Source organism: Mugil cephalus, chromosome 10, assembly GCF_022458985.1.
Source record: "Mugil cephalus isolate CIBA_MC_2020 chromosome 10, CIBA_Mcephalus_1.1, whole genome shotgun sequence".
Taxonomy (NCBI): Eukaryota; Metazoa; Chordata; class Actinopteri; order Mugiliformes; family Mugilidae; genus Mugil; species Mugil cephalus.
This window is the reverse complement of record NC_061779.1, coordinates 10,590,246-10,601,692: the sequence shown is the minus strand read 5'-3', so window position 1 is coordinate 10,601,692 and position 11,447 is coordinate 10,590,246. Positions and strand designations below refer to the sequence as shown.

Below are 11,447 nucleotides of genomic sequence, written 5' to 3'. Positions count from 1 at the left end.
GGTTTGAGGTGCCAGGGGATGCATTATGTCAACGAGTGTCCTCACAATGATAGCCGTACAAATGTGTGTGCCTGCAGAGACGCCCTGGGGGACGCTCAGACTCCTGGAGTTTCTCAACCTCCTCTCCGCACCCACGGAGAAAAAAAGCGACAGCTGGATTTAGCAGATAATTCTTCCCGGAAGAATCAACTGAGACTAATAAAACCTCAAATTGATCTGATTGCGAAATAGGCTAATGGGGGCGATAGCGGGGCTGATTTGTTTGTGTTATTTTAATTAATATAATTGTTATTCTTGCCGAGCCTGGCGACAAGACAGCGCCATACAGTACCATCGCACAATACATGACAGCTAATTAAGACGAGCTAAAGGGCATACAGGAAAAAAAAAAATCAAAAAAAAAAAAACACCTTGTAATGACGGTGTGAATGAGGAGATAAAAAGCTTTCAAAGTCACTTTTTTTTTTTAATTACGCAAGCCACGTGTTTGCTTGCCCGCATGCAGGATTTATAACGCAAAGCGCGGCTCATCATAGGGGCAGCGGCTTGCGCGGCGAGTTCTCCCGGCAGATCTAATTACGGATCCCAGAATGGATGTACCTTCAACCCATGAACCTGGTTACCTGCACCTCTGTTAGAAAGGGTGGGGGAGGGGGGAGGCTGCTACAGGCGTTCTCCCACTCGCACTCACACACGGCTACGTTCGGACTTTCAGGAGGCAACTGGACAATCAACACTGGCAATCCTGTCGAAGCTCGACGCCTGGAGTGGAAGAAACGCGCTTCCCCGCGATGACGTGCGGCCATGAAGGATTGATGAACCATCTGCTCTCCTAAACAGAGGCTGAATTTTAAAATACCCAGAAAGTTTTAAAATTGCAAACAGCTACGCAGCCAACAGCCAACGACTTCTTCTTTTATTCCAGCATGAAACTTATCTCCACAACATTTACATCCATTATCGGTCAAATAAAAAAAGGATATAAAACAAACATAGAAAATGCATTTCAACATCTCCTCGTTTTTTTTTCTTTTGTTTGTTTGTTTTTAATCACGGTTACCATTCTGGCCTTTACACCCCCGAATGGTTCGATTCGGCTCGCGTGGCGGTAATTGTACGCCGTTGTAGACGGAAAACATAGCGTGGATTTGTCTTTTTTATGAGCGGTGCTCACAGCTGAAAGGGAAAGAGCTTCACCTTGATGAAGATGTTCAGAGAGAGGAGCCCTGAAATCAATATACAGTGCACTCTGTGGGGAGAATGGGGAGAAAATTATCTTATTTCTCACCAGCTGCAACTAAGAGGGACAATATTGCAAAAGGTCAGCCAAGAAGCTTTGGGCTAAGTGGTTTCTTAATGTCATACATATATATATATATATATATATATGTATAAGAAAACAGCGTTGCTCGACTCCCAAGTCAGTGAGCTATTGTGAGTGATACGTCTGCTGCAGTGGCAATTCCCACCGTGGCTTGATTGAAAACAGCATCCTTCTCAGTTTCTTGCTTATCAAACAGCCTGCGGGATGTTTTATTATGCTGCCCCAGTGAGCTGCAGAAATCTTCAATTTAAAGTTTTCTTATTATTAATGAACAGCAAGTCAACTTCACAACCCCTGGCACGCAATATGCCGGGGATCTGATAAAGTATAACACCGGCAATTTGTCAGGAGTCTGCCCGCGCTCACGGCCAGGTGCTTGGATTCTGGACAAATCAGACGCGCGTTTGATAAAAACGACTCCTTCTACAGTTTGAAGAGGCCCTGCACACGTTTTTTTTACAAATCAAATCCAGCTACGTCTCTTCTGGAAAATATGGATATGTGTGCGGTCCTGGAGGGAGCTTTGTCGAGTCTGAAAAGATAAACCGTAATGACATCTGACATCTGACTGGCTGGGGAGCTCGGCTGGGAGACCGCTCTATTGGAGTTGGGATTGGAGTTTAAGAGTCAGAAGTATTTTGTAGTGAGCGCCTGAGATGGGATATGTAGGATTCAATGGACTAAGACCTCCAATATCTTGGCTTTGATTTAAGCAATTGATTTGCAGTGGAAGGACGATGCTAATTTTCTGGAACAGCTCTTTAATGACTTGTTGGTTATTGTCTGGCTAAAGAAAAAAAATAAGCAAAAATAGTTGCATAACACCTTCGATTGGTGACAAAGAATCGAGTGAATAATAATAAATACATCTGACATTAATCAAATAAGATAAGTTAACAAATGCAAATATACCACTGAGAGAAATGAATGAATGCGTTTGGAAGGGGTGGTGCTGAATGGACAGTAAGGCCTCTCCTTTATTTTTCAGCTCACGTCTAAACGCTGACGACACCGGGGATGTCACGGTGTCGGGAAACCACAACGGCGGATGCAGGTTCAGCTAAATGGAGCTCTGTGTTTTAATAAAAGCTGTCCTCTCGCTGTGACCGTCCACTTCCTCGCTGTCTGATTCAGACTCGTAGGCGATCGTGTCCTCGTCCGCCCACACAGTGGGGATCCCCTTGTAGCATATCCGTGCCTTCCTCTCCCGTCCCCGGCGGAAGCCGAAGCCAAAATCCACCCGCATCCCCCTCGTGTCCGAATACCCAGAGGGCAGTCTGGTCCTCCACCCCAAAGAGGCGCCACCTGAGCGTATCTGCAGCAAGAGGAAGACCCCGACGAAGGCAGCCAGGATGAAGGCACAGCTGAGGACGGCCACGATGGCTACACTGAGTCCCGGAGGCTCCGCGGTCCCTCCGTTGTTGTGGTCTGCCGCCGCCGGGATCTCCCCGTCCGGCCGACCCCCGCCTCCGGCCTGCTGGAGCCCCGCCGTCAGCGGAGACTTCCGCTGGACCTGGTTCTGGTGGAGGCAGGAGGTGAGGACCAGGTGGCTGTGAGGCGGGCAGGACAGGCAGTCTGTGGGTCCGGCGCCGGAGCAGGTGAGGCAGGCAGGGTTACAGGGCAGGCAGGCCTGGACAGAGGACAGGTCCACCCAGTTCTCCAGAGAGAGGTTGAGGAGCTGCGGCCCCGAGGTGAAGCCCGGGGGACACAATTTCACACAGCCCTGGAGGAAGAGGGAGAAGCCAGGGCTGCATTCTGGAAGGAGAAAGGGAAAGAGATGTTAAGTCTTAAATAATCCAATAAACTGAATAAAAAAAAAAAATTGTAACACAGTTAAAACTGTTAATTTCCTTGATTCCTTGATTAATCAGAAATCAAAAACAACACTTATTCTATAGGTTACTTGTTTGCCGGTCAGCATTTTGTACAACTGAACTGAAAGATTTGTACTTTGCACCTAAACAGTAATTCTGATAAATGTGGGTCAACAAATATTGAGTCTTTTTCTTCTTATTTGTCTTTCCAGTAATCTTGGAGGCCAGATTGATATTGAGCAGATCAGGGCAACGCACTCACTGCCAATAATAGTGTCCACTCATAGGGAATTAGAGCATATTGCGCCCAATAATTGCACGGAATTACTGCATTCGACAATTTATTAGGAAATCGTGTGTGCGGCGATGTGCGTACGCGCTACGTCTCCACAATTTGTGCACAGGGACGATACATGTCTTCGTCCCCCACAATGTGTGTAGATAGGTAAATGTATTTCCTCAAAATGTATGTACATTTGAAGCCTAGGAATGTCCCCACAATGTTTGGAAATGTGTGTATGCACCCACGATATATGCATGTATATATCCCCATGTGTATATGTTATGACCCCACAATGTTTGGTGTCCCCACAATGTTTGGTGTCCCCACAATGCTTGGTGTCCCCACAATGTACGTATACAGTGATGTGTGTATGCCCCTCAGTGTATGTTCATAGTCACATGTGTATCTGTGTTATTAAGAATTTTGGAAAGATTATAGAAAAGAGCGTCTGACTGGAGGCATAAATAAGTTTCCTAAATCATTCTTCCAGATAACCGCTGACGACGTGGCACAGTTTTTAATCTCCCCCGCCGCTCCGAATGCTTCCCACGCTGTGACACAACATGCAGCGTGTGCATATTGTGTGCACGTAAACACAAGACGCTTTAAGTGACCAATCTGTATTCACACCAGTCCCAAGTCAAAATGCCTGAGGCGGTCTGACCTGAAGTCTGCTTCCCATCAATGACTGCGCGCCCCAATACAAATGAGCCCATTAAGACTTAAGCGGGACCTGTTGAAAGTCTCTCGTGCGATGACCTCACCTATGCAGATCTGCTGGGCGTCGAACGTCTTGCAGCTGTTGTTGGACGGCCGGGGGAAGTCGGGCGACGAGGGGTTGATGACGCTGGGTCCGGTGCCCCACAAGGTGAGGGTGAACTGACTCAACACACCTGAGAGTGGAAGGAGAGGAGGGCGGTGGAGGAGAGAGTATTAATTTAGCGCTTCCCCCCACGGAGGGAACAGGATGAACTGGCTGAGAGGAGAATGTGGGGGTGGAAGAAGAGGGCCAAACACAAGACCGGAGGAAAAGAAGTGTTCCTATCTCATTTCCCTCTGCTGCGAAGAGTAAACAAAGCCACGGGAAACCTGGAGGACTTAACAGTTTAACTCTTCATGACAATGCCTTCTGAACCATTACGCAGCTCAGCTTCGGAAAGAAAAACATCCTCAAGATACTGGAGGTTTGATAATATTTTTCTCCTGAGAGCGTGACGATGTGTGACTGGACTTGAATCGGCGAAGGGGGCAGTTAGAATGAATGAACATATTCTGTGTGATGAACCCCGACTGAACGTGTAGCTATAAGATGAGTGAGGTTACCATAGTCACGTCCATTAGCCGCCACGTTTTCTATTTCAAGAGTCCACTCTCCTTGAGGATCCTCGTCCCATGAGTGGGTGGTCATAAAGGCCCAGTCGTTGAAGCCCTCGGAGGAGACGTCATTGGGCCTGAAAGCAGAGGACACGACAAGGTCTTCGTGTTTGAATGCAGTGTTTTATTCCCTTACAGTATACCTGGGGGAGCATGTGTGTACGACTAAAAACCGAAGTAGGTGCCTTGGACACACGGAGAAAGAAAAATAGAGATTTATATTAGGGCTCGGCTGTTAGTGCGGTGTTTTACTGTGTACCTTGGGAACAGCAAGGTGGAACGCGTGCCCAGCGGGCTGATGAGATGAATGGCCAATTTTCCTCTCTGGTTGTGGGAGAGAGTGAGGCGAGCCTGAACGTGTTCCAGAGAGCTGACATACTCCGGCCGTCCCCAGCAGGCATCCACGCTCTTGCTGAACACCAGCTTGTTCCCTATGTCTCTGCAGGTTTGACAAGTGGAGGGAAGAGTGGTTAATGTTGTGTGGCTGCAGGGAAAAAAAAAAAAAAAATGGACTCAGACAATAGCGCTGTGCTACAAATTCAAGCAGCCGACGCAGCTCCGAGCAGAACGCCGTGACACCTGCGAGGCCGACGGGGGTGACGGAGCAGCGAGCGCTCGCGACGAAAACTAAAACTCCCGCCGCTTGACGTACAAACACGCACACACACAAAACAGCTCAGAGCTCATCCTTCTAACCTTGGTTCCTCCAGCATGGTGTTAACACACTGGTGCTGCAGCCCCACTGATGTCCAGTTCTGTGCCAAATCCACCATAGCACCTGCATCCAGGAGCCCGTAACCGTACGAATGACTCACTGGGGAGAGAGAGAGATGGAAGGATGAAAAGCGAAACGTCCTGCTGGTGGTGGGTGGCGGTGACGAGATAACGTCAGGGAGAGAGAGAGAGAGAGAGTGGACAAACAGTTCTCTCTGCGGTGTTACCTTATTCCTGGCTCAGTCCTGGGTTCAATCAGAAATGCGATTCTCTCAATAATACTGACCTTTAAGTGTCTCTATTAAACCGAAATTAGATTCGATCATCCGTTCGTCGCTGTCAGCCATTGTGCCAACGTATTATAATAGAAAAATATCAGGCTGGCTGAGGGGAGCGAGGCCGCGTTTGACTGACAGCAGCTGGCAGGCCAACGAGAGACAACATTAACAAAGTTATCCTATAGCTTACAAGCTATAGACGGAGTGCCTCTGGCGCTACGCCATTCTCTAAATAGACAACTGATGGCATGTTTACACACTGTTTAATGTGGTGCAGATAAGGAGCTAGTCAGCAAATCCGAGAGTCTCTTTCAACAAGGTGAGCCGAAGGCGAAGGTTTGTTCACGTCCGTGAGTCAGACGTGCTGCCTGTGACTGAATACTGATGGTCCTTTATGCTTCATTTTGATATCTTGATTGTTGAGTACCCAACTAATTGTTGAGAAAATGGGTGGAAAATAGGTGAAATTAAAATATGCAGTTTAATTTCTGGTGGACTGGGGCGCTCGTCCAGAAATGATTAAGTCAGCCAGTAGATTCAATTTAGAAATGATAATACATGAGTGCGACCGAGAAACAAACAGAGTGCAACTTCGCCTACCCCTGCGCCCCACTCCGTTGGTCTTCCAGTCTCCGGCGCTGAGGTGTCCGGGCTGGGACGTCCTCACCACGAGGTGCTGCATGTCCCTCCAGGTCAGGTTCATGCTGCGCGGGCACAAGGAAGGAAAGCTGCATGATCGCGCTGACCTTCTCTCCAACAACAGCTCGAGCATTACTTTATACGATATGCACATTATGAGGAAAAGTCGGGTTTCGTTGACCTCATCTGAACAACAACAGAGCAGAGGAAATGTGAGGAGCGGTGGGACACGGTAAAAGGTCATGAGACTGCAGGCACACCTGGAATGTGATCCACCTGAGCTTATACAGTGAGGACTTCGTACATATTTGAAATACTACACTGAGGCTTGGAAGGAAAACCCTGAGGGATATGTGGTTCAACCCTAACCTAACAGAGATTTGGGCTCGTATTAATGTTTTAATATTGGTGTACAAACACCAGAATTAAAAGGTACATCATAACCTGTTGTGTTGAAAGGTCAGATAACAAAGCAGAACAGTGGATGTAATACCACGGAGGACTGTGTCTAGACCCCTGTAATCATAGCTTCTAATGAGGTCTGGGGCTTGGGGGGACGTGTTCACCTTCCACACAATAAAAGCCACGTAAAAAAAAAAAAAGAAAAAGTTTTTTATTTATTAGAGACACAGCGGCGAGCATCAGTCAGAGAAGCCTTTGAGTCGTCGATGAAGAGAAACTGCTCCTTGGGTAACGATAATCGCGCCGTGAATCACAGTGCTTATTTAGCGCGGCGCCGCCGCGGTCGACAGAAATTGAAACGCAGAATGCACCGAGGCAATCCCCGCGCTCCGCATCAGCATTCACATCTCGCATGCTCTCATGTGTTATTAATGGACAAGATCCCCCTGATCCACTCAATGTCACCTCAGCCGAGGGAGAGAATGAGGAAATAATAAAATAATGAAACACCAGAAGGCCAAAAAGTCTGCGTATTAAAAGATTCCATCTTTGTGAATTTCAGTGCTGTACCAGTCTGATAAACTAGCCACCCTGTTATTACTTCTGCCTGCCAGGGTGTGTTGTTAAAAGCGGGAGATAAGTCTAGACTGTGAAAACCTGTCAGTTACCGCACAACCCTGATGGAATCAGAGGAGGACGCATACCTGAGCCGAGACCAGGCTGTGAGGTACAAATGGACCGACGTGACACCTCCCAGCTCCTCGCTAATGTGAAATATGAGGGAATGTATGCACGGCAGAGAACTTCTAACAGATAAGAGAGCGAACACGCACGAGATACGACTAGACACGGGCAATGATGGACGACACATTAGAGCGGCTGACAGGAACTTGGATGCGGGCACCTGGAGTTCTGAGGGCGTGATAATGGGAGACATTCTCAAGTTTAAAACCTTCACTGCAGGCCCTACAGGTATTCAGACGTCTGTGTGGGCTGCAGCTGCCGATTCGTCTCGCTAATTAGCCGATGATCAAAAGCTCGGTTTGTTGTGGAAATTACGACTAGGATTTAGGCCAATGCTGACTCACAGACGCATCCAGATGTAAAAGCACAATGCGCATATAAAGAGCACACTCACTTGGCCTCCAGAGCCAGCGCAATGATCCCGGCAGCCAGCGGCGCCGAGGCCGACGTCCCCGTGTGAGAGTCTGTGCATTTTTGCCTCAGGTCTGTGGTCACCTTGGAGACGAGAGAAGGGAGAGAAGTGCACGTAAGTACAGAGGCAGAGGCACACTTAATATGACACATTGAGTTTCTCACTTCAGCCTGAGTGAGGTTCACGGCGAGCGGTTGAGTGTCAGACGGGGGGAGGGCCAGGAACAATGGGAGCTCTGCCCGCAGCTACGCGAGATAGAAAGGAGGAGGTGGAGAGGATGAGTAGGTAGGTTAGTCCCAGGTCTGTGGACGCCTGCCAAAGGGTCAGAGCCGGGGCGGTGAATGTCAGCCAAATCGGCCGAGCCAGGTTGGGGCGGCGGCGAGACGGAGCGCGTTAGTACTCCAGTTGCACCTCGGCTCTCGGTCTTCTCTGCCAGAGCCGGAAAGCTAATGAGGCCCGTCTGGGTCACGATGACGACGCGTCAGAAAAAAGACAAAGAGGCCCGAGGCGAGGCGGGCTGTGAGGGTTAGGGATGGATTCTTGGTTTGCAACTTTTGGCCTGACAGATTGTGGCACTAATGACCATTTTCTGCACATAGATCGTCTGCGTGTCAGAGGAGTAAACAAAGGGAGGACAGGTGTCAGCACGGGCCAACTGTTTGATCCAGTGCTTGAGTTATGTAGGAGCCTGTGGATCTGAGCTCCCGTGAAAGCGGTAAAATGGTAGGAGGGGGTCGCTAATTCCTCATCAATAACCTTTGTTTTGATCACAAATGGTGGATTTAATGTAATGAATATTATTTACAATAAAAAAAAACTATGTATTATATAATCTCTTGTGAATAGCTTTTACTTGGTCATCTGTATATAATTTCTACTTCTCTATACAGAAATAGCAATGACAAGTAAGGTCTTAGAGACAGATCACTGTCCATTTAAGAAGTCGTACACAGTATCTCTTGCTAATGGAAACTGGACCCGTTATGCTTTATTTTTATTTCTTTGGGGACGTCAAACAGTCCAGATTATACCTTGAATCCTGGTTAAATCTCAGAAATGGACACGCAATTTTCGAAATTTCTGGTTTACAAATGCTAGAATTTTGTGGTTTGTTTTGCTCCCATACGGTCCCTTCAATCCAGCTGACGGACATCCACTTTGCCGAGTGGCGAAACATTTTCTTGTACACTCAAACTGCCTTCATGTTTGTTTGCACTTCTGACCCGCATGACAGAGAATCTTCAGAGACACTGTGCACGGAACGGCTGCACAAAACAAGCAGCCTAACATCACCCAGGGCTCGGAGAAATTGTGTTTTTGCTCCGTTATCCATGTCAGAGCGAGAATTCATAAGCTGCAGCTGACAAAGATTTATTTCTGTTAACACCGCCAAACCAATTAGTAATAGTGTCGCAAAAAAAAAAAATTATTAACCTCGCATGCAGTGACAAAGCAACGCTCTGTTCTGTCAACTGCACGGCTTCAAAATTAAAAACGCAAAGCTTTGAATTTTTATTGTTCTATGATAACAACACTGTATCAAGCGCGATGCCTTGAGGGGTAATTAGGGAACTTTGGGTTTTTAACCTTTTTGAATGTGTCTATTGTTGCAAACCGCCACATTTTCCGCTTCCTAGGTGTCGCTGCTAGAAAGGCTTAATTACAGTCATTACACTTGGTTAGAAATAAAAATGCAATTTCAGGATGCAGATGTCAAGTCATGATAGGTGAACAAATCTTTCCAGTGAATAAACTAGTACTTAGTCTGTGATGAATGAATTTTTGAAAGTCTGGTTTGAAAATGGAACAAACACAATCATTGGATGAAGTGAGTATGAGTTTCTGATAGAAAGAAACAGTGTGAACTCACTGATGCAACAAATGATAACCTCCGAATGCAATACCCACAACACAAAATGAGGGCTGTTGCATATTTAAAAATAACTTTTTTTCTCTTTTTTTCAATTTCACCCATTTGATGAGTTGTATTTCATTGCCTGCAGCATCCCTCTGGTGAATTATGGAAGAAATGGTAGATTTATGGTTGTTTGATGTTATTCTATGTCCCAGAGGCAAGCCTTTCTTCAACTGACAAGCAGCTCGAAACGGAGGGTGTGGTATCTCGGTGTTTGTCTGCTTCGCTCATTGTATGATACACATCAGTCACTCTGGTTTTGACGGTTTGATCCCTGTTGTTGACTTGAGAGACCTGAGATTAATGTGAATGTACACATTACCAGGTACAACCAGCAGCAGCAGCAGCAGCAGCAGCTTCTCAGATGTATGTTTTGTTTTTTTTGTTTTTTTACATCCTGACATTTACAGTGTGCTGAAGAAGTATAAAAACAAACCTACACAAAAGACACTCACTTTATTAGGTACACCTTGCTAGTAAAAGGTTGGACCCCTTTCACCTTCAGAACTGCCTTAATTCTTAATGGCATACTTTCAACAAGGTGTTGGAAACATTCCTCAGAGATACTGGTCAATATTGACATGACAGCATCACGCAGTTGCTGCAGATTTGTCGGCTGCACATCTATGATGAGAATCTCCCGTTCCACCACATCCCAATGGTGATGGTGTATTGGATTGAGATCTATTGGATTGAGATTTCTGTGGAGGACATTGGAGTACAATGAACTCATTGTCATGTTCCAGAAACCAGTTTGAGATGATATGAGCTTTGTGACGTGGTGCACTATCCTGCTGGAAGTAGACGTCAGAAGATGGTCCACTGTGGTCATAAAGGGATGGACATGGTCAGGTAGGCTGTGGCATTTAAACTAGCTCAGTTTGTACTAAGTGTGCCAAGAAAATATCCCCCAAACCATTACACCACCACCACCAGTCTAAACCAAGCAGGATGGATCCATGCTTTCATTTAGTTTACACCAAACTCTGACTCTGCTATCTGAATGTCGGAGCTGAAATCAAAACTCATCAGATCAGATAACGTTTGTCCAATCTTCTATTGTCCAATGTTGGTGAGCCTGTGCTAACTGCAGTCTCAGTTTCCCGTTCTTAGCTGACAGGAGTGGCGCCCGGTGTGGTCTTCTGCTGCTGTAGCCCATCTTCTTCAAGACTGGATGTGTTGTGCGTTCAGAGATGGTATTCTGCATTCATTAGACGTAACAAGGCATTTCTATCCACACAACTGCCGCTCACTGGATATTTTCTCTTTTTTGGACCATTCTCTGTAAACCCTAGAGATGGTTGTGCGTTAAAAACCCCAGTAGATGAGCAGTTTCTGAAATACTCAGACCAGCCCGTCAGGCACCAACAACCACACCACGTTCAAAGTCACTTAAATCCCCTTTCTTCCCCATTCTGATGCTCGGTTTGAACTTGTCTTGATCACCTCTACGTGCCTAAATGCACTGAACTGCAGCCATGTGATTGGCTGATTAGCTATTTGTGTTAACAAGCAGTTGAATAGGTGTACCTAATTAAGTGGCAAGTG

General features: G+C 46.7%; 1 protein-coding gene across 2 annotated transcripts in view; it reads right to left on the bottom strand.

The window, feature by feature from the left end:
* Positions 1-899: 899 nt before the first annotated feature.
* The window catches only part of furinb (furin (paired basic amino acid cleaving enzyme) b), a 78,907-nt gene continuing 68,359 nt past the window's right edge, over positions 900-11,447 (bottom strand). For both annotated transcript variants that reach the window (XM_047595601.1, XM_047595600.1), the window contains 7 exons: positions 7,967-8,067; positions 6,388-6,491; positions 5,492-5,609; positions 5,055-5,234; positions 4,745-4,872; positions 4,186-4,314; positions 900-3,079 (listed from right to left, as the gene is read on the bottom strand). In XM_047595601.1, coding sequence (XP_047451557.1) covers positions 2,385-3,079; positions 4,186-4,314; positions 4,745-4,872; positions 5,055-5,234; positions 5,492-5,609; positions 6,388-6,491; positions 7,967-8,067 — 1,455 coding nt within the window. In that variant the 3' untranslated portion in view covers positions 900-2,384. The remainder of the gene's footprint in view (positions 3,080-4,185; positions 4,315-4,744; positions 4,873-5,054; positions 5,235-5,491; positions 5,610-6,387; positions 6,492-7,966; positions 8,068-11,447) is intronic.